This window comes from Oncorhynchus nerka, linkage group LG20 (assembly GCF_034236695.1).
Source record: "Oncorhynchus nerka isolate Pitt River linkage group LG20, Oner_Uvic_2.0, whole genome shotgun sequence".
Lineage (NCBI taxonomy): Eukaryota > Metazoa > Chordata > Actinopteri > Salmoniformes > Salmonidae > Oncorhynchus > Oncorhynchus nerka.
Genome location: NC_088415.1, coordinates 77739132 through 77763688, shown reverse-complemented (window position 1 = coordinate 77763688; position 24557 = coordinate 77739132). Strand labels below are relative to the sequence as shown.

The window sequence follows — 24557 nt, the reverse complement described above, 5'->3', positions numbered from 1 at the left end:
ATCCTTAGATAGGGTAATACTATCTGCTATGAAATCACAGGGCTCAGGGTTCACTAGATGTTAATTAGGCCTGTAATGAAGTCCGTTTTGTACAGCAGCAGGGGAGGGTCAGGAACTACCAGCACTCTGCCATCCCAAACAACACACACACAGAGATGGACACACACACACAGATGGACACACACACACACACACACACACACACACACACACACACACACACACACACACACACACACACACACACACACACACACACAGACACACACGTACACACACACAGAGACATTTCTTGATATGTGCAGCACTCTGCTATCCCAAACAACACACTGCAGAACACAGAGCCAACACTGCCCAGGAAATCAACCTGACACATCACATAAGGGCTGAAGTACTGGTAGAGGAAGAGACAAAACAACCGTCTTCTTACACAAGCTTTATCAATGTGCAATCTGTTGAACAGAACATTCATGCAACTTGGGAAAAATGCTTATTTTTGACTTCTAGATTGTGAAGCAGCGCTTGAGTTGTGATATGAGTGCCCCTGTCTGTGCAGTTAGCCCACAGCAAGGCAGGCAGGTGTAGCCACCGAGGTGTGTGTGTGTGCCTCTCTGTGTGTGTGATAGTTTGCCCTGACCAGGGCAGAGGAGGCATGTAACAGGGAATGTAATAGCTATTGATTGGTGTATTAGCAGCGTGGTGCTGTGGTAGGCTTTCTGCTGCCAGGGACAAAACTGGATCAGTTTCTCACCTCTCTGACAGCACACTGAGCCACACACACACACATGCCTCACAGTAGACTGCATGGCATCCCAAAACTGTGTGTGTGTGTGTGTGTGTGTGTGTGTGTGTGCTTGCATGTGAATGTTAGGGTTTCCGTTAGGAAAATGTGGCCCCAGACAACGCGACCCGGAAGATTTACATTTACTGGCCATTTGAGAAATTTACCAGACCGACCAACGGTGGTCAGAATGACATAAATCACGTTTAGATTAACAGAACATGAAACTCATGTAATGATACAGCCAATAAAATGTTTTCAAACATTTGCCAAAATGTAATTTGAGGGGAAACACCATTCTAAACAGTGCACCTGGAAAACACCATTCTAAACAGTGCACCTGGAAAACACCATTCTAAACAGTGCACCTGGAAAACACCATTCTAAACAGTGCACCTGGAAAACACCATTCTAAACAGTGCACCTGGAAAACACCATTCTAAACAGTGCACCTGGAAAACACCATTCTAAACAGTGCACCTGGGAAAACACCATTCTAAACAGTGCACCTGGGAAAACACCATTCTAAACAGTGCACCTGGAAAACACCATTCTAAACAGTGCACCTGGGAAAACACCATTCTAAACAGTGCACCTGGAAAACACCATTCTAAACAGTGCACCTGCAAAACACCATTCTAAACAGTGCACCTGGAAAACACCATTCTAAACAGTGCACCTGGAAAACACCATTCTAAACAGTGCACCTGGAAAACACCATTTTAAACAATATGCGTGGGAACGGTTCCATACGTGACAGAGATGAAAACCTAGAAATTTAGAAAGAGGGGGAATCTAACAACAACTAGTATGAGTTGCTAATATGACTAGGAGAGTGCCTTTGGCTTCTGGACAACGAAAGAAAGTTGATGTAAAACCAATAGAACAGGAGAAATGGCATAGCGGTGGGTCCAATAGGGAAGCAATTGGAAATACATTTTCCAATTATATACAAAATCATTCAAAGTACTTGGCCAGAAAGCATAACTTAGCTTCTAAAAAATTCATAGCTGTGGATTGTTTCAAATCACAAGCTCAGTACACTCTAAAAATTAGGGCTAAGATCCTCAAATATCTTCGAAGAACCTTAGTGTTCTTGGCACTGAACATTGCCCCCAAAAAGGTCTTCCAAGAACCTCATAGGAGGTGGGGTTCATCGAGGAACCTCCTTAATTGGTGGTGGTTCTTTCTAACTGCCCAACTGAAACATTTGAATTTGAAAGGACAGCAGGTGCAGGCAGTTAACTGAAAAATGTAAATATCTACTCAATTTAAGGTAAGGTTTGTCCCTTGTTATGCTCTAAATTGATATTGTTTTATGATGATACCATCTATCTTTTCATATTTGTGCAAAACTTTCTAAAACTGAAAATGGACACAATTCAATGGATATCAATCAACAAAGAGGTAAGAATATGTAGGCTATAAGAGTATGTTGAAGGCTAGCTGCATGGTGTGCAGATGACTGAACTGCTCACTTCTGTGTCTGCAGGTATACAGACGAGGAGGCATGCAAAGTTATGTCAATTGGTATTGGTATGTTATGCAGATCACATGTAGCATCCTCTTCCCTTACCTCTTCAATGAAAATATGAAAAGATAGATGGTATCATCATAAAACAATATAAACTTAGATCATATAAGGGACAAACCTTATCTTAAATTGAGTAGATCTTTACATTTTTCAGTTAAGTACCTGCACCTGCACCAGCTGTGCTTTCAGGTTCCTCGATGAACCCCACCTCAAAGATATTTGAGGATCTTAGAAGAACCCTTGTTAGAAGTACTTGGCCTGCTACTCGGAAATGTAGTAAAGTGTTTTCTATCTTTACATCCATCGCGAATGATAACATATTACAACTTTAGTTCCTCACAGTAAGCTACATTATTTAAAACATCTTTTCAACACTCGGCCCCTCGATAACCACCAATCCTTGGTGTGAAAGAGCAATGGAAGTTATAGGCTTACTGCTGCATTGGCCTATAGGCTATGAGTTCCATGCGCTAATTTCTTTAGCCGCCAATGGATCACGGTGTATCAATGTGGCGCATTTAAATTTAAATGAAGATTTTTATGATTAATCACGCAAAAATGATTTTGAGAAACTAAACCGTTATTATTGAAATGAAACTGTTCCATGAAAATGTGCATATGAAAGGGATGACTTGCAGTCAGAACGGTAGAAATGATTGGATAAATTGTAAGCTTCCCCAAACTTCCAGCACACTTCTGTGCTGCCTATGAAGTCTTTATAATAAAATAATTGCCTCCATGTTTCCATGGTCGGATTTGACCTATAGGCTACTTTGAAGCAAGGTACGACATGCCTCAATATGAAGTAAAACATTCGGGTTTCAACCAATTAAGCATGTTTTCAAAATGCATCAAGCCCCTGGCTCACTTTGTAAAGTGGTGGGTGATGCGCTGACAGCCTGTTGCCTGCACTTGAATTGTGAATGGGAGGTGCACTTCAGTTACCAGTTGAGAAAATACACACAGGCCAATTTAATTCCATTGAATTATGCAAATGAACCTATAGACTGATAAGCATGACCGTCAAATGTATTTACATCGATTTGGTATTTCCATCAATTATTTAACAATGAAATAGTTTTTCTCCTGGTCATTTTGGCGTCAACAGGCCTAATTGCCCGCTTACAGAAGCCCTGGTGTGTGTGAAGCCTGTGTTTGTGTGTGTCTGTAAGCATACACAACACATAATCAGTGTGTGCATTGGTGTTGTGCGCTTAACGGTGCACACCTTAGTATATGTAATGCGCCAGAGTGTGTGTGTGCGCGTGCTCTCTGACTATGTGTGTCTAAGTAAACATATGGAGGTGTGCTGGCTGAGCTGAGCAGAAAGCGCTGATTCAGCACAGCTCCTCCGTCTTGCAGCAGCAGCCTGGCGGGTGGTGTTCACAGAGACACTCTCATCATGGAGATTGTCAACCACTGTTTGCCTGCCTGCCTCCACATCTTCCTAGATGAACCTGCGCTTATTTCCTTAAAGCCCTTTTATCTCTGGTCTGCCTTGTAGCAATCCTTAATCCTGCACCATCATTACACCTGATGCTGATGTGTGTGTGTGTGTGTGTGTGTGTGTGTGTGTGTGTGTGTGTGTGTGTGTGTGCGCGCACTGAGACTCCTCTACGCAGCCTGGGGATAACACACTATGTTTGTATCATCCAGTGTTTTTCTGCCAGTGTGTCTGTCAGCACGTCTGTAGAAGCAGCGACGTGATAATTCTAGTTTATTATGAAACAGGGAGGGCTGGGAACGATCGAACACCTCCCTGAACTACAATACAGTACTGTCATCCTCTAGGACTGGAACTACAATACTGTCATCCTCTAGGACTGGCACTACAGTACACTACTGTCATCCTCTAGGACTGGAACTACAGTACAGTACTGTCATCTTCTAGGACTGGAACTACAATACTGTCATCCTCTAGGACTGGCACTACAGTACAGTACTGTCATCCTCTAGGACTGGCACTACAGTACAGTACTGTCATCCTCTAGGACTAGAACTACAGTACTGTCATCCTCTAGGACTGGAACTACAGTACAGTACTGTCATCCTCTAGGACTGGCAGTACACTACTGTCATCCTCTAGGTCTGGAACTACAGTACAGTACTGTCATCCTCTAGGACTGGAACTACAATACTGTCATCCTCTAGGTCTGGAACTACAGTACAGTACTGTCATCCTCTAGGACTGGAACTACAGTACAGTACTGTCATCCTCTAGGACTGGAACTACAATACTGTCATCCTCTAGGACTGGAACTACAGTACTGTCATCCTCTAGGACTGGAACTACAGTACAGTACTGTCATCCTCTAGAACTGGCACTACAGTACAGTACTGTCATCCTCTAGGACTGGAACTACAGTACTGTCATCCTCTAGGACTGGAACTACAGTACTGTCATCCTCTAGGACTGGAACTACAGTACAGTACTGTCATCCTCTAGGACTGGAACTACAGTACAGTACTGTCATCCTCTAGGACTGGAACTACAGTACAGTACTGTCATCCTCTAGGACTGGAACTACAGTACTGTCATCCTCTAGGACTGGAACTACAGTACAGTACTGTCATCCTCTAGGACTGGAACTACAGTACTGTCATCCTCTAGGACTGGAACTACAGTACTGTCATCCTCTAGGACTGGAACTACAGTACTGTCATCTTCTAGGACAGTACTGTCATCCTCTAGGACTGGAACTACAGTACAGTACTGTCATCCTCTAGGACTGGAACTACAGTACTGTCATCCTCTAGGACTGGTCACTGTCATCCTCTAGGACTGGAACTTGTAGGACTGGAACTACAGTACTGTCATCCTCTAGGACTGGAACTACAGCACTGTCATCTTCTAGGACTGGAACTACAGTACTGTCATCCTGTCATCCTCTAGGACTGGAACTACACAGTACTGTCACTAACAGTACTGTCATCTTCTAGGACTGGACTACAGTACTGTCATCCTCTAGGACTGGAACTACAGTACTGTCATCCTCTAGGACTGGAACTACACTGTCACAGGACTGGAACTACAGTACTGTCATCCTCTCTAGTACTGTCATCTTCTAGGACTGGAACTACAGTACTGTCAGGACTGGAACTACAGTCATCCTCTAGGACTGGAACTACAGTACTGTCATCCTCTAGGACTGGAACTGTCACTGTCATCCTCTAGGACTGGAACTGTCACAGACTGGAACTACAGCACTGTCATCCTCTAGGACTGGAACTACAGTACTGTCATCCTCTAGGACTGGAACTACAGTACTGTCATCCTCTAGGACTGGAACTACAGTACTGTCATCCTCTAGGACTGGAACTACAGTACTGTCATCCTCTAGGACTGGAACTACAGTACTGTCATCCTCTAGGACTGGAACTACAGCACTGTCATCTTCTAGGACTGGAACTACAGTACTGTCATCCTCTAGGACTGGAACTACAGTACTGTCATCCTCTAGGACTGGAACTACAGCACTGTCATCTTCTAGGACTGGAACTCATCTTCTAGGACTGGAACTACTGTCATCTTCTAGGACTGGAACTACAGTACTGTCATCTTCTAGGACTGGAACTACAGTACTGTCATCCTCTAGGACTGGAACTACAGTACTGTCATCCTCTAGGACTGGAACTACAGTACTGTCATCCTCTAGGACTGGAACTACAGTACTGTCATCTTCTAGGACTGGAACTACAGTCACTGTCATCCTCTAGGACTGGAACTGGACTACTGAACTGGAACTACAGTACTGTCATCTTCTAGGACTGGAACTACACTGTCACTACTGTCATCTTCAGGACTGGAACTCAGTACTGTCCTCTAGGACTGGAACTACAGTACTGTCATCCTCTAGGACTGGAACTACAGTACTGTCATCCTCTAGGACTGGAACTACAGCACTGTCATCCTCTAGGACTGGAACTACAGTACTGTCATCTTGTAGGACTGGAACTACAGTACTGTCATCTTGTAGGACTGGAACTACAGTACTGTCATCCTCTAGGACTGGAACTACAGCACTGTCATCTTCTAGGACTGTAACTACAGTACTGTCATCCTGTAGGACTAGAACTACAGTACTGTCATCTTCTAGGACTGGAACTACAGTACTGTCATCTTCTAGGACTGGAACTACAGTACTGTCATCCTCTAGGACTGGAACTACAGTACTGTCATCTTCTAGGACTGTAACTACAGTACTGTCATCTTCTAGGACTGTAACTACAGTACTGTCATCTTCTAGGACTGGAACTAGTACTGTCATCCTCTAGGACTGGAACTAGCTAGCTATCTGTTCACCCAGGTTCAGGGCCTCTTAGAGTAAGTAGTAGGAGTGCTGATCCAGGATCCCTGTCCATGCAATCATATTCATTTTGATCTATAAAGTGAAACTGATCCTAGATCAGCACTCCTAATCTGAGACACTTTATGAATAGGCGACCAGAAGAGCTTCTGAGCTTCTATGTTTTTGGAATGTGCTTTAATGTGAATTCCTCTTGGATACCGTACCATGTCATTCATGGATGCCATTCCCATTCAATGGAGTTTGGCCCTGTAGTGTACTTGAGTACTGATTCAGATTATTCAGATGTGGAGGACTCAAGTGGGGGAGAAGAGAAGCATCCTTCCTGTCCATTAAGCGAAGATGTGGCCTTGGTTAGAAATGTGACCTTGAACAAAAGGCTTTAGATACCGGAGGCAGCTGGTGAAAGGAGCTGTAGGAGGATTACAATGAGCCCGCCCTCGTATAGCTACTCCCACCAGCCTCCTCTGTTAGATACTCTGAGTTTACACAAGCAGCCCAATTATATTTGTTTTTACTAATTGGCCATTTGCCAATATTTTGCCAATGTATCCATAAAGACCTTACCATTCCAAGTAAATAGGCATGTATTCAATGTATCTGTTCCTATTGGTAGGTGTTTTGTCAGTCAGGAGTAGTGGCGGAACTCAGTGTGTGCGTGTGTGTGTGTGTGTGTGTGCGTGTGTGCGCGCTCTCAAGTTTATCAGTGCCTATAGGTTGGTTTGGACCAGAACAGTAAGTGTTTGATGCCTCTAGCCTTGAGGCCCTGAGACACCTGCTGACAAACTAGCATTGTACCCTCTCCTCTACGCCTGGTGCCAAATGAACACTGCCTCCACACACATACACACACACAGTCCTCCCAGCCCCATCACCCCTGACATTGAGCTCTGTGCGACTGTCCTGGGAGGATGACAGATCTCCTGGGACTACCACACCATCTCTGGACAGATGACACCACAGCCTCTCTTTCTCTTTTCCCCCCAATAGCATGTATACCTAGAATGACGCTGTATATCCCTTCACAGCGTTCTAAGGATTCTAATCTGATACAACGTAGCACAAAAGCGCTGTTAACCATCTGCTTCCAACAGATATGTTTACTTGTATTGTCATGCATTGATTTTATAATGTTGATATTATGACGGTAATGCATTGATATTATATTATGGCCTTGCATTTTAAAGATGATTAAAATAGAAAACGCATGCTTTTTTGTTTTGTATTATCTTTTACCAGATCTAATGTGTTTTATTCTCCTACATTAAGTTCACATTTCCACAAACTTCAAAGTGTTTCCTTTCAAATGGTATCAAAAATATGCATATCCTTGCTTCAAGTCCTGAGCTACAGGCAGTTAGATTATGTCATTTTAAGAGAAAATTGAAAAAAAAGGGTCTGATCGCAACACTTTTAACTTCTTATGGCACAAACAAAACTGAGGTTTTTGGATATTAAGAGGGACTTTATCGAACAAAACAAACATTTATCGGGTAATTGTGAGTCCGATTAGGAATTTGGGGAATGCTGTATATGACCAAGGAGGCCTGTAAAAGGTTCCTGACTAGAGCCACAAAAGACGAAAAACATAAATTTACATTTGCTATCAAATAAACGTGTAACACCTCTGCATTTGCAGGATGCGCAGGTGATATGGTCACTAATGTAACCAGGAGGAGAGGCCTCATTTAACTCTAAAAACTCATCAGGCTTAATTAAGCCATGTTTCACTCAGGACAATCACATCAAGTTTATGATCAGTGTTTAGTTCATTGACTATGACAGCCTTGGCAGTGAGGGTTCTAATATTAAGTATTCCTATTCTGAGTTGTGAGGCATTATCACAGTCTCTTTTAAAAATGATATGGATGGAGGTCGTCTTTGTTCCAGTGAGATTGCTAAGGCGAACACCGCCATTTTTAGATTTTCCCGACCTAGATCAAGGCACAGACACGGTCTCAATGGGGAAAACTAAGCTGACTACACTGACTGTGCTATTGGCAGACTCCACTAAGCTGGCAAGCTGGCTAACAGCCTGTTGCCTGGCCTGCACCATATCTCATTGTGGAGCTAGAAGAGTTAGATCCCTGTCTATGTTGATAGATAAGATAAGCGCACCCCTCCAGCTAGGATGCAGTCCGTCACTCCTCAGCAGGCCAGGCTTGGTCCTGTTTGTGTGTGAGTCCCAGAAAGAGGGCCAATTATCTACAAATTCAATATTTTGGGAGGGGCAGAAAACAGTTTTCAACCAGCGATTGAGTTGAGACTGCTGTAGTGCTCATCACTCCCCCTAACTGGGAGGGGGCCAGAGACAATTACTCGATGCCGACACATCTTTCTGGCTAATTTACACGCTGAAGCTATGTTGCGCTTGGTGACCTCTGACTGTTTCATCCTAACATCGTTGGTGCCGACATGGATAACAATATCCCTATTCTCTCTACACTCGCCAGTTTTAGCCTCAGCCAGCACCATCTTCAGATCAACCTTTACGTCAGTAGCCCTGCACCCTGGTAAACAGTGTAAGATCGCTGGATGATTCGTTAAGTCTAATATTGCGGTTAATGGAGTCGACAATGACTAGGGTTTTCAATTTGTCAGAGCTAATGGTGGGAAGCTTCAGCGGCTCAGACCCTGTAAGGGGTGGAGGAGAGACCCGAGAAGACTCCACCTCTGGCTCCAACTCGTTGGTTAGTAGGGAAAAATGGTTGAAAGTTTCTGATGGCTGAATGATACCGGTTGAGCATGCCAACAGCATTTCTTTCCAGAAGCCTTGAGAAAGTTGTCCGGCTGTGGGGACCGTGCGAGGGATTACTAGCACTATCTATACTTACTGGTGGCAGAGACACTGAATCATTCTTTCCTACACTTAAATTGCCCTTTGCCTAACGATTGCGTCTAAAGTTAGGCTTGCAACTCGGCTATCCTCACCATAAGGCGATCGTTCTCCTTTATGTTATAAGTACAGCGACTGCAATTAGAGGGCATAATGTTAATGTTACTACTTACCTTTTTTGGTTGTTGGAGGTCCCATAGAACCATGTCCAGATATAGTGTCTGGGGTGAAAAAGCTGAATGACAAGAAGTTGAGAAAGGACAAAACTAAGACCTTGGTAAATTTTGATTAAATGTTGATTTGGGGCGGCATGAATGGGATGTATCTGGTTAGGAGGCTGAAAGAGAAGACACACGGGGCGGCAGGGTAGCCTAGTGGTTAGAGTGTTGGACTAGTAATCGGAAGGTTGCAAGTTCAAATCCCCGAGCTGACGAGGTACAAATCTGTCGTTCTTCCACTGAACAGGCAGTTAACCCCCTGTTCCTAGGCCGTCATTGAAAATATGAATTAGTTCTTTAACTGACTTGCCTAGTAAAATAAAGGTAAAAAATTAAAAATAAATAATTAAACGGTTATTTAAAGTCAAAAGCGCAAAGTCTGGCATGTAGCCAAGTTGCAAAAATCAGCTCAGCAGCACGGAGACAACATGGAATTGAAGTTCGTCACACTCAGTTTTACATGTCAACCATATCAGGTTTGCGCAGTCACACGGATGTAGCCTCTGAAGTACAGTAGCACACAGATGCAATGCTCATTTCCTGTGACTGTTCCTTTAGATTTGGGGTGGTTGTCATGGTAACAGCAGGTCATGTGCATATGGGGGATCGGGTTTGTATCAGGATTCAGATTCACATAGAGGTGGTATTAACTGGAAATTCCATGTTTTTTTGCTGTTGAATTTTTTTGGGGAAAGCTCAGATAGGTATCAGATATGAAAATAATTGGCACAAGATCTGAATTGGACTGCCTGAGTAAACGTAGCCTAATAATGTCTCAGTCCTCTTAGGCTGCATTTACACAGGCAGTCCAATTCTGATATTTTTTTCACAAATTGGTCTTTTGACCAATCAGATCTGCTCTGAAAAAGATATGATGTGAAAAGATATGTGATCGGTCAAAATATCAATTAGTGGAAAAAGATCAGAATTGAGCTGCCTGTGTAAACACAGCCATAATGGTATCGGTTGGGGCGGTTGTTGTTTGTGGCTCACTAGTGATGATGCATTTATTCAGCCCCCTGCTGAAACGCCAGATTGAATCTTAGCAAGGAGTCCTGGTCTCCACTCCTTCTCTGAAACCACCCCTCTCTCCCGCTATCTCTCTCTTCCTCCCTCTCTCCATCCTCATTAGAAGGATTTTAGAGCGAGACCGATGAGCCAGCTGAGTCCTGCCCTATCTGTTAGCCTCTTAAGATAACCATTATCATCTCTCTCTCTCCCTCTTCCAATTACATTTAATTTAAAATGCTTTATTGGCATAACAAAGATACTTGTGTTGCCAAAGCAATCAGTTCACACGCTATGTGGGGGTGGCAGGGTAGCCTGGTGGTTAGAGCGGTGGACTAGCAACCGGAAGGTTGCAAGTTCAAGCCCCTTAGCTGACAAGGTTGTTCTACCCCTGAACAGGCAGTTAACCCACTGTTCCTAGGCAGTCATTGAAAATAAGAATTTGTTCTTAACTGACTTGCCTAGTTAAATAAAGGTCAAATAAAAATATGTGTGTTGCCAAAGCATCAAGGTTATTCAATATAAAATACTTTTCAGCCTAAAACATTTTAGTCATTTATCAAGACACTCTTATTCAGAGCGATTGGATACATTTTTGAATTTTTACATACTGGTCCCCTGTGGGAATTGAACCAACAACCCTGTTGTTGCAAGCATCATGCTCTACCAACTGAGCTACGCACTACCTCTAACTATCTTGACTTCCTATCTCTCTTTCTCCCTCTCTCCATAGCATTAATAGCATCTGTCTTGTTTTCACTGAGCTTTCACCTGACATGTTCATCCCTGAAGTTACAATAACTCATAACACATTCATGATTACCTCTTATACCTCAAAGTTTTTATAGTTTACTTTTCTCCTTTTGATATTAATGTGTTGTATCTCTCATATTCTACACATGTTCTCCTGAAGCGACGTTTGGCAACTCAAATCAAACATCCACTACTTCAAGAGGAATTCACAATTTCCTCCCTCAGCCTTTCTCAGACAGAAGCCCCCTAAGAGGCTTTAGTTGTGGAGCACAGCTGAAGGAGAGAATTAACAGGAAATAGAGAAAGAAGGAGAGAGGTAGAAGTGGAGAAAGAGAGACAATGGTGACTGAATGAAAGAGAGGAAGAGGGAAAAGAAGAGAGGGAGCAAAAGAGGAAGGGAGAAAGAGAGAGGAAGTGAAGGTCTGTCTGTTTTCAGCACCAGACCAGACTTTAACCTTTAGACTGCTTCTTTGTGCACTGGGGTTCATGGCTATGCCCTCACTTGTATGACTTGACTGGGAAGGCAACGTGTGTGTGTGTGTGTGTGTCTGTGTGTGTGTGTGTGTGTGTGTGTGTGTGTGTGTGTGTGTGTGTGTGTGAGTGCGTGCGTGCATGTGTGTTTGTTTGAATTGTACATATGTGTGTGTGTACGCGCGTGTGTGTGCAATCACGTTTGCTCTTTCAGAGCAATGCTCTGCAGGTATAAATCTGCCCTTGCAGTGACCTGAGCATGTTTCATATAGAGGGATGAAATGATGAATGCTCTGAAAGAGAAAAAGGAAAGGGAGAGGAGGAGAGAAACAGTTATTTCCACTGTGAGAGTAATGGGTATATTGAGGGGTCTCTCACCTCTGATGGGAAAGATGGGAAAAGTTTGCACACAGAATACACAGTAGTACAGCTAACTCTATTCCTCTGGTTGGATGTTGCACACACACACGTATGCACACACACAAAAATACACACACTAAATGTGTATGCTAAACCATAACCTTGTACCTCAAATTGATTTCCCAGTGGAATGTGGTTACTCGCTGGTGGACTTACCATTAGGCAGAAGAGGCAATTGCCTTAGGCCTTACATCATCAAGGGGCCTCATGAGCTGGACATAAAAAAATATATCAAAAAAATGTCTGCTTGAGTGAATAGGTCATTTCCAAGTATGGGTAATTTCACAGTAAAAAAAGCACTCAAAAACAGTCCAACATTTTCTCAAAAGGAAGTATATCTGTTTTTCCATGTAGTGAATCTGTTATTCAATGCATTTCTATTGGCTAATGCCATATTCAATGTTTCATCAAATACATTTTGTATGTTTTTTGTAATACCTACAGGGGTCCTAAAACAAATAGCTAAATGATCCTTGAAATGACCACCTTTAAAAAAAAATCCATATGTTATCTTAGTAGAAACACAACCCGGGCTCTTAGACTCTAGGGGAAGACACGGGTGCTTTGATTATTCTGACATCGTCTTTGAGGCAGAGGACATGTATGTGTAGCCAATGTATCTGATGATGTCTGGACAAATAGATTATGGCATGTCATACTCCTTTTGGCCAGACAGCATCAGATACATGGGCTACATACAGTAAGAAAGAGTGGCTCTGTTTCGCTCGCTTGTATGCTTTCTCTGGTGATAACCTACTTTTTGAAGTGATTTGTTTGACAATCAGATTAAAACCACATGACTCCTTGTGTTCATGGGACAATAACTCATTTTTCAACAGGAAAATGACCCAACACGCCTCCAGGCTGTGTAAGGGCTATTTGACCAAGAAGGAGAGTGATGGAGTGCTGCATCAGATGACCTGGCCTCCACAATCACCGGACCTCAACCCAATTGAGATGATTTGGGATGAGTTGGGCCGCATAGTGAAGGAAAAGTAGCCAACAAGTGCTCAGCATATGTGGGAACTCCTACAAGACTGTTGAAAAGCATTCCAGGCGAAGCTGTTTGAGAGAAGGCAAAGAGTGTGCAAAGGGTAGCTACTACCTAAAATATATTTTGATTTGTTTAACAATTTTTTGGTTACTACATGATTCCATTTGTGTTATTTCATAGTTTTGATGTCTTCACTATTATTCTACAATGCAGGAAATCTTTAAGAACAAATTCTTATTTTCAATGAGGGCCTAGGAACAGTGGGTTAACTGCCTGTTCAGGGGTAGAACGATAGATTTGTGTCTTGTCAGCTCGGGGAGTCGAACTTGCAACCTTTCGTTTACTAGTCCAACGCTCTAACCACTAGGCTAGCCTGCCGCCCCGCGTGTCTTCTCTTTCAGCCTCCTAACCAGATACATCCCATTCATTCTAGTTGAAACAACAGCAGTCTGATTGGGGATAAGTGATGGCTTTGTCAATCTTTGTCTATTGTGTTCAAAGGGAACAATAACCATTGGCACTTTAGCTTAATTTCCCTCCTCTCTCCAACCCTCAGCTTCTGTGACAAACATACAGATGCTAATGTTTAAATAACTCACAGATCCTAAGGTTTAAATAACCCACAGATGCTAAGGCTTAAATAACCCACAGATGCTAAATAACCTACTGATACTAAGGATTTCAAATCAAATCACATTTTATTTGTCACATGCCTTGTAAACAAATGCTTACTTATGGGACCTTCCCAACAATGCAGAGAGAAATAAAAATAGAGCAATAATAGAAAAGTGAAACACGTACTAATAAAAGTAATAATAAACACACAATGAGTGGCGATAACTTGGCTGTGTACCAGTACTGAGATGATATGCAGGGGTATGAGGTCATTGAGGTAGACATGTAGATTTAATTAGGAATAAAGTAATAATAAACACACAATGAGTGGCGATAACTTGGCTGTGTACCAGTACTGAGATGATATGCAGTGGTATGAGGTCATTGAGGTAGACATGTAGATTTAATTAGGAATAAAGTAATAATAAACACACAATGAGTGGCGATAACTTGGCTGTGTACCAGTACTGAGATGATATGCAGTGGTATGAGGTCATTGAGGTAGACATGTAGATTTAATTAGGAATAAAGTAATAATAAACACACAATGAGTGGCGATAACTTGGCTGTGTACCAGTACTGAGATGATATGCAGTGGTATGAGGTCATTGAGGTAGACATGTAGATTTAATTAGGAATAAAGTGACTGACAATAAACAGTAGCAGCAGAGGTATGTGACGAGACAAACAAGTTAGTGCAAAAAGGTTCAATGCAGATAGCCCGGGTAGCTATTTGGTTAACTATTTAACTAACTATTTAACAGTCTTTTGGCTTTGGAAGAGAAGATGTTCAGGGTCCAGTTGGTTCCAGACTTGGTGCATCAGTACCGTTGCCGTGCGGTAGCAGAGAGAACAGTCTATGACTTGGGTGGTTGGAGTCTGACAATTTTTAGGGCTGGAGTCTTTGAACATTTTTAGGGCCTTCCTCTGTCACTGCTTGGTCCCAGTGATGTACTGGGCTGTACACTCTACCCTCTGTAACGCCTTGCGATCGGATGCCAAGCAGTTGCCATACCAAGTGCTGATGCAGCCAGTCAAGATGCTCTTAATGGTTCAGCTGTAGAACTTTTTAAGGGTCTGAGGGCTCATGCCAAATCTTTTCAACCTCCTGAGGGGGAAGAGGAATTGTCGTGCCCTCTTCACGATTGTGTTTGTGTGAGTGGGCCATGATAGATCCTTAGAGATGAGGACACAGAGAAACTTGAAGCTCTCGACCCGCTTCACTACAGCTCTGTCAATGTGAATGGGGGCTTGCTTGGCCCTCCGTTTCCTGTAGTTCACAATCAGCTCCTTTGTCTTGCTGACGTTGAGGGATAGGTTGTTGTTCTGGCACCACTCTGACAGGACTCTGACCTCCTCCCTATAGGCTGTCTAATCGTCATCGGTGTTCAGGCCTTCCACCATTGTGTTTTCGGCAAACTTAATGATCGTGGAGTTGTGTGCGGTCACACGGTTGTGGGTGAACAAGAAGTACAGGAGGGGATTAGGCACGCACCCCGAGGGGTCCACGTGCTGAGGGTCAGTGTGTCGGATGTATTGTTGCCTATCCTCACCACCTGGGGCAGCCTGTCAGGAAGTCCAGAATCCAGTTGCAGAAGGAGGGTCCCAGGGTTGTTAGCTTAGTGATGAGCTTGGATGGCACTATGGTGTTGAACGCTGAGCTGTACTCAATAAACAGCATTTGCACATAGGTGTTCCTCTTGTCTAGGTGTTAAAAGGGCAGTGTGGAGTGCTTTAGAGATTGCGTCGTCTGTGGATCTGTTGGGGCAGTATGCGAATTGGAGTAGGTCCAGGGTGTGTGGGATGATGGTGTTGATGTGAGAGATGACCATCCTTTCAAAGCATTTCATGGATAAAGATGTGAGTGCTATGGGGCGATAGTTATTTAGACAGGCTACCTTGGCGTTCTTGGGACTATGGTGGTCTGCTTGAAACATGTAGGCTGGGTCAGGGAGAGTTTGAAAATGTCAGTGAAGACACTTGTCAGCTGGTCAGTGCATGTTCTGAGTATGCATCCTGGTAATCCGTTTGACCGTGCGGCCTTGTGAATGTTAACCTGTTTAAAATTCTTATTCACATCGGCGACAGAGAGCGAGATCACACAGTTGTCCAGAATAGCTGGTGCTATCATGCAGGGTTCTGTGTTGCTTGCCTCGACAACAGCATAGAAGGTATTTAGCTCGTCTGGTAGGCTCATGTCACTGGGCATCTTACGGCTGGTTTTCCCTTTGTAATTCGTGATTGTTTGCGAGTGTCAGAGCCAGTGTAGTAGGATTCGATCTTAGTCCTGTATTGACGCTTTGCCTGTTTGATGGTTCATTGGAGGGCGTAGCGGGATTTCTTATAAGTGGCCGGATTAGTGTCAATGCGCTCAAACCTCTTGATACTACCCATCCCGGGTCCGGGAGCGTAATCATCATCTGACACTAATTAGCAACGGACATACATTTTACTAGAAAATATTCAGATTCATGAAATCACAAGTGAAATATGTTGAAACACAGCTTAGCCTTTTGTTAATCACCCTGTCGTCTCAGATTTTGAAAATATGCTTTACAGGCAAAGCAAGACAAGCATTTGTGTAAGTTTATCAATAGCCTAGCATAGCATTCTGCCTAGCTAGCAGCAGGCAACCTGGTCACGAAAATCAGAAAAGCAATCAAATTAAATCATTTACCTTTGATGAGCTTCAGATGTTTTCACTCACGAGACTCCGAGTTAGATAGCAAATGTTCCTTTTTTCCAAAAATATTATTTTTGTAGGCGAAATAGCTCCGTTTGTTCTTCACGTTTGGCTGAGAAATGGACCGGAAATTGCGGTCACGAAAACGCCGAACAATATTCCAAATTAGCTCCAGATATCAACAGAAACATGGCAAACAATTGTTTATAATCAATCCTCAAGGTGTTTTTCAAATATCTATTCGATAATATATCCACCGGGACAATTGGCTTTTCAGTAGGACTGAGAGGAAAAATGGCTACCTCTGTATTCTGTAAGACTCTGTAAGAGTCATTCTGAGAGCCATCAGGTGACCACTTACGCAATATAGTCACTTACGCTCATTCTTCAACATAAATGCGTAAAACTACGTCAAAATGCTGTAGACACCTTGGGGAATATGTAGAAAAAGGAATCTGGTTGATAGCCCATTCACTGCTCAATAGGGACGCATCGGAACGCAGAGCTTTCAAAACATGATTCATTCCGTATTGGATTTTTCTCAGGCTTCCGCCTGCAATATCAGTTCTGTTATACTCACAGACAATATTTTTACAGTTTTGGAAACTTTAGAGTGTTTTCTATCCTAAGCTGTCAATTATATGCATATTCTAGCATCTTGTCCTGACAAAATAGCCCGTTTACATTGGGAATGTTATTTTTCCAAAAATGAAAATACTGCCCCCTAGTTACAAGAAGTTTTAATAAAGCTGGTTACTGATGTGGTAAACTCCTCAATGCCATCTGATGAATCCTGGGAACATATTCCGGTCTGCACTAGCGAAACAGTGCTGTAGCTTAGCAGCCACTTCATTGAACCACTTCTGCATTGAACACATCATTAGTACTTCCTGTTTTCGCTTGTAAGGAGGAATTAGAAGGATAGAGTTATGGTCAGAATTTCCAAATGGAGAGCGAGGGAGAGCTTTGTATGTGATTCTGTGTGTGGAGTAAAGGTGATCTAGAGTTTTCTTGCCTTTAGTTGCACACGTGACATGCTTGTAGAAATGAGCAAAGACGGATTTCAGTTTTCCTGTATTAAATTCACCGGCCACTTTTAAAAAAAAATAATTTTTATTTCACCTTTATTTAACCAGGTAGGCTAGTTGAGAACAAGTTCTCATTTGCAACTGCGACCTGGCCAAGATAAAGCATAGCAGTGTGAACAGACAACACAGAGTTACACATGGAGTAAACAATTAACAAGTCAATAACACAGTAGAAAAAAAGGGGGGAGTCTATATACAATGTGTGCAAAAGGCATGAGGTAGGCGAATAATTACAATTTTGCAGATTAACACTGGAGTGATAAATGATCAGATGGTCATGTACAGGTAGAGATATTGGTGTGCAAAAGAGCAGAAAAGTAAATAAATAAAAATAAAAAAACAGTATAAAAACAGTATGGGAATGAGGTAGGTGAAAATGGGTGGGCTATTTACCAATAGACTATGTACAGCTGCAGCGATCGGTTAGCTGCTCGGATAGCTGATGTTTGAAGTTGGTGAGGGAGATAAAAGTCTCCAACTTCAGCGATTTTTGCAGTTCGTTCCAGTCACAGGCAGCAGAGTACTGGAACGAAAGGCGGCCAAATGAGGTGTTGGCTTTAGGGATGATCAGTGAGATACACCTGCTGGAGCGCGTGCTACGGATGGGTGTTGCCATCGTGACCAGTGAACTGAGATAAGGCTGAGCTTTACCTAGCATGGACTTGTAGATGACCTGGAGCCAGTGGGTCTGGCGACGAATATGTAGCGAGGGCCAGCCGACTAGAGCATACAAGTCGCAGTGGTGGGTGGTATAAGGTGCTTTAGTGACAAAACGGATGGCACTGTGATAGACTGCATCCAGTTTGCTGAGAAGAGTGTTGGAAGCCATTTTGTAGATGACATCGCCGAAGTCGAGGATCGGTAGGATAGTCAGTTTTACTAGGGTAAGCTTGGCGGCGTGGGTGAAGGAGGCTTTGTTGCGGAATAGAAAGCCGACTTGATTTTCGATTTGATTTTCGATTGGAGATGTTTGATGTGAGTCTGGAAGGAGAGTTTGCAGTCTAGCCAGACACCTAGGTACTTATAGATGGCCACATATTCAAGGTCAGAACCATCCAGGGTGGTGATGCTAGTCGGGCATGCGGGTGCAGGCAGCGATCGGTTGAAAAGCATGCATTTGGTTTTACTCGCGTTTAAGAGCAGTTGGAGGCCACGGAAGGAGTGCTGTATGGCATTGAAGCTCGTTTGGAGGTTAGATAGCACAGTGTCCAATGACGGGCCGAAAGTATATAGAATGGTGTCGTCTGCGTAGAGGTGGATCAGGGAATCGCCCGCAGCAAGAGCAACATCATTGATATATACAGAGAAAAGAGTCGGCCCGAGAATTGAACCCTGTGGCACCCCCATAGAGACTGCCAGAGGACCGGACAGCATGCCCTCCGATTTGACACACTGAACTCTGTCTGCAAAGTAATTGGTGAACCAGGCAAGGCAGTCATCCGAGAAACCGAGGCTATTGAGTCTGCCGATAAGAATATGGTGATTGACAGAGTCGAAAGCCTTGGCGAGGTCGATGAAGACGGCTGCACAGTACTGTCTTTTATCGATGGCGGTTATGATATCGTTTAGTACCTTGAGCGTGGCTGAGGTGCACCCGTGACCGGCTCGGAAACCAGATTGCACAGCGGAGAAGGTACGGTGGGATTCGAGATGATCAGTGACCTGTTTGTTGACTTGGCTTTCGAAGACCTTAGATAGGCAGGGCAGGATGGATATAGGTCTATAGCAGTTTGGGTCCAGGGTGTCTCCCCTTTGAAGAGGGGGATGACTGCGGCAGCTTTCAATCCTTGGGGATCTCAGACGATATGAAAGAGAGGTTGAACAGGCTGGTAATAGGGGTTGCGACAATGGCGGCAGATAGTTTCAGAAATAGAGGGTCCAGATTGTCAAGCCCAGCTGATTTGTACGGGTCTAGGTTTTGCAGCTCTTTCAGAACATCTGCTATCTGGATTTGGGTAAAGGAGAACCTGGAGAGGCTTGGGCGAGGAGCTGCGGGGGGGGGGGGGGGGCGGAGCGCCACCTCTGGATGAGCATTTTCTTGTTTTCTTAAAGGCTTATACAGTTCGTTTAGTGCAGTTTTAGTGCCAGCATCAGTTTGTGGTGGTAAATGTACAGCTACGAAAATATAGATGGAAACTCTCTTGGTAAATAGTATGGTCTACAGCTTATCATGAGGTATTCTAACTCAGGCGAGCAGAACCTCTAGACATTAGAGATTGCGCACCGGCTGTGGTTAACAAAGAGACACACACCTCCTCCCTTTGAGCTTACCTGACGCTGCCGTTCTTTCCTGCCCATGCATAGAAAAACCAGCTAGGTGTACAGTATATTATCCATGTCCTTGTTCAGCCGCAAGTCTGTGAAACAGGACAGTTCTTCAGGTCCCGTTGGTAGGATATTCACAAACGAAGCTCGTCCAGTTTGTTCTCCACTAATTGTACGTTTGCCGTTAGAACGGAGGGTGCGGTACTCGCCAACGTAGTTTTGTCAGGGTTCCCGCACATCGATCTCTCATACCCCGCCTTTTTGTTTTCCGTGACTCGAGGATAGAAAGGAGCGATCAGGAGAGGGATGTAAAGACATGAGATGGAGACGGGGATAAAAGGAAATGTGAGAGGTGAGAGACGTTGAGAAAGGACAAACATTGAGAGGAAGAGGGGAAGTGTTACTTGAAAGGAAAATAAATGAAGTGAGGGATTAGGGCATTTGAGAGAGAACTCTTCATTCAGACAGCTTTGGCTCACAATGAGCTGATGTCAGCAGGAAAGTGGAACGTGTGTGTGTGTGTGTGTGTGTGTGTGTGTGTGTGTGTGTGTGTGTGTGAGACCAGGATGGACTCGGTGGCTGGTGCCCGGTCTGCCCCCCCCCCAAAGAAATCAGGCTGATTTATCTGTGATTGGCAGTAATGACATTCTGAGGGCTGTCCATCATTAAGTGCTGGAGATTAGACAGCTAGTCACCCCTCAATCAGTGTGTGTGGTGGAGTTGGGGGGAGGGATGGGGTTATGTACAGTATGTTTGTATAGGTGTGTGTGGTTGCATAGAGGCCTACAGTACATTTCAATTACTCATTACACTTCCATTCAACTAGGGTTAGGAATGACAGCTGGTGATTGACAAAGTTAAAAACAACTGTGTATGTCTTACCTTGACTTATCTTGTCCTCTCTCTGTCCCTCTCTTCCTCTCCCTTTCCCTCCCTCTCTCCTCCAGTCACTGATGGTCGACCAGGGGGGTCCAACAATGATAAGGCTGTAGGCAGTAACCCAGGAGGTCGTGCTCCCCCGGTGGTGAGGGTGAGAGGTGCAGGGTGCCCCCCTGCCTGCCTGTCTCTACCCATGGCCCTCACCTTGCTCCTGGCCACTCTGGCTCTACAGTGGCGCCTGCTCTGAAAACACAGCATAATGCCCCTACTGGCCTGGCCCCTCTACACACACAGTATAGACTAGTCTGGGGGGGGGGGGCAGTGTGGATAAGGACATCTGTGGGGGCGGAAAGGGATTGTGTTGCCCCATAGAGACGTGTGTGTGAACGAGCTCCTCACACACACACACACACTCATACACAGGCAGATTGTTCTGGTCCTCTGCCTGCTGCCTCCTGTGTGTATGCTGTGGACTGGAGTGTGTGTGTCCAGGCACTAGCCTCCCTCCACAGCTCTTTTGCTCTCTGCTTTAACAATGCACTCATATCTCTATCAGAAGACGCACTACCACGCAGAACTTCTGGGCCTCAATATACAACACACACTCATGCACATGCTTGCCTGTGTTAGTGTTTGTGTGTGCAAGCATGTGCATGAGTGTGTGTTGTATATTGAGGCCCAGAAGTGTGTGCACACACACACACACAAAAGACACGCTGGCACCCTTTAACACACACACACACACACACACACACACACACACACACACACACACACACACACACACACACACGCACAACTGTAACCTTTCTGCTGCTGGTTTCTATGTGGTCAGCTACAGAACTTGCCTCTGTAGACACTTTGCCTCTCTAGCCAATCCTGTCCTGGGTTTTAAAGTCATTGGGCAGAGTTCACTTAATTTTAAAACTCTCAACTGTTTATTTTAATACATTTAAGGAATGCGTGCTAGATTAATAAAACAACCACCTTTTACCAGGCCAGCATAGCTGATTGGATACGCTCTAATGATCATACAAGTGCCTTCAGAAAGTATTCACACCTCTCTACTTTTACACGTTTTGTTGTGTTACAGCCTGAATTTAAAGTTGATTCAATTGAGTTGTTGTGTCACTGGCCTACACACAATACCCTATAATGTCAAAGTGGAATGATGTTTTTAGACATTTTTACAAATTAATAAAAAATTAAAAGCTGAAATGTCTTGAGTCAATAAGTATTCAAACCCTTTTGTTATGGCAAGTCTAAATAAGTTCAGGAGTAAACATTTGCTTAACAAGTCACATAATGCATGGACAATAATAGGGTTTAACATGATTTCTGAATGACTACCACATCGCTGTACCCCACACATACAGTTAACTGTAAGGTCTCTCAGTCGAGAGAGATTCAACACAGATTCAAACACAAAGACCAGGGAGGTTTTCCAATGCCTCGCAATGAAGGGCACCTATTGGTAGATGCCAAAAAAAGCAGACATTGAATATCCCTTTGAGAAAACTGAGGATGGATAAACAACATTGTAGTTACTCCACAATACTAATCTAAATAACAGAGTGAAAAGAAGGAAGCCTTTACAGAATAAAAAATATTCCAAAACATACATCCTGCTTTCAATAAGGCACTGAAGTAAAACTTTAGTCCTGAATACACAGTGTTGGGTTTAGGGCAAATCTGTCACCACACACCACACACCACTGAGTACCACTCTTCATATTTTCCATCATGGTGGTGGCTGCATCATGTTATTGGTGTGCTTGTCATCGGCAAGGACAAGTCAAAAATATCTAAACCATGTTTTCACTTTGTCATTATGGGGCATTGTGGGTAGATGGGTGAGAAATAAATATGATTTAGTCCATTTTGAATTCAGGTTGTAACAACAAATGTGGAATAAGTCAAGGGGTATGAATACTTTCTGAAGGCACTGCATGTCTATGCAACCCTAGAATGTGTGGATTTCATAGGTAGAGAAGGACACGCAAACACACACGTTCATCAAACGAGGTGTGTGTGGTATGTCCTGTATATAGATTGACTGATTTGATTGAGTATATTTAGATATCGATATATTAAACTCTCCCAACAGAAGCCCTTAATCGATAGAGTTGAATGGATGAACGGTGCTTGTCACCCTATTGTATGAAAAGCAATGCAATAATATCAGAGATGTATTTTGTATAACGACTATAGCAGGAATGTACAAGCATCTTTTTTATATTGCTTGCTATATGAAGTGTTAACAACTTTTTTTCACCAGAAATCATTGGTCAAAGCCTGTTTGTACGTTGTTGATTTACTATTGTTTATCATTTTGTCCAGTTTTGTGTGTGATTTGCTCTTTGAATTGCGCATTTGCATGCATAGCCACGATAGTTATCATTGTTTTGTTACGTTAGTAACTTGTAATATTATACTGTATTACATTGTGACATTATGTTACTTCTTAATGCTTTTAACAACCTGGTACTTAATGCCATAGTATCCTGAATCTCTCTCGCTCTGCCTATCGCTCTCTTTTCTATAACCCAATCAATCACTTTATTTCTGTTTTGACAATGTGATCAAAGGATGTTCTAGAATTCTGGGCCTTAACATGAGCAACCAACAGCACAGCTAGCTATCAGAATAAAAAAAGCAACAACGATGTAACCAGCTCATTCTACAGTTACCATATTAACCCATAATAAGGATAATAACTGTTCAATTCTACATTATATCGCTAATTAAGAAATATACACAATATGGTTACATACAGTGGGACAAAAAGTATTTAGTCAGCCACCAATTGTGCAAGTTCTCCCACTTAAAAATATGAGAGAGGCCTTTAATTTTCATCATAGGTACACTTCAACGATGACAGACAAAATGAGAAAAAAAATACAGAAAATCACGTTGTAGGATTTTTAATGAATTTATTTGCAAATTATGGTGGACAATAAGTATTTGGTTAATAACAAAAGTTTATCTCAATACTGTTATATACCCTTTGTTGGCAATGACAGAGGTCAAACGTTTTCTGTAAGTCTTCACAAGGTTTTCACACACTGTTGCTGGTATTTTGGCCCATTCCTCCATGCAGATCTCCTCTAGAGCAGTGATGTTTTGGGGCTGTTGCTGGGCAACACGGACTTTCAACTCACTCCAAAGATTTTCTATGGGGTTGAGATCTGGAGACTGGCTAGGCCACTCCAGGACCTTGAAATGCTTCTTACGAAGCCACTCCTTCATTGCCCAGGCGGTGTGTTTGGGATCATTGTCATGCTGAAAGACCCAGCCACGTTTCATCTTCAATGCCCTTGCTGATGGAAGGAGGTTTTCACTCAAAATCTCATGATACATCTCACGATACATGGCCCCATTCATTCTTTCCTTTACACATCAGTCGTCCTAGTCCCTTTGCAGAAAAACAGCCCCAAAGCATGATGTTTCCACCCCCATGCTTCACAGTAGGTATGGTGTTCTTTGGATGCAACTCAGCATTCTTTGTCCTCCAAACACGACGAGTTGAGTTTTCACCAAAAAGTTATATTTTGGTTTCATCTGACCATATGACATTCTCCCAATATTCTTCTGGATCATCCAAATGATCTCTAGCAAACTTCAGACGGGCCTGGACATGTACTGGCTTAAGCAGGGGGACACGTCTGGCACTGCAGGATTTGAGTCCCTGGCGGCATAGTGTGT

General features: G+C 43.3%; 1 protein-coding gene across 2 annotated transcripts in view; it reads left to right on the top strand.

Moving 5' to 3' along the window:
• The window catches only part of LOC115101581 (glypican-5-like), a 305660-nt gene extending 284056 nt beyond the window's left edge, over window positions 1-21604 (top strand). For both annotated transcript variants that reach the window (XM_065005797.1, XM_065005796.1), the window contains one exon: window positions 20921-21604. In XM_065005797.1, coding sequence (XP_064861869.1) covers window positions 20921-21099 — 179 coding nt within the window. In that variant the 3' untranslated portion in view covers window positions 21100-21604. The remainder of the gene's footprint in view (window positions 1-20920) is intronic.
• The last annotated feature ends 2953 nt before the right edge of the window (window positions 21605-24557 follow it).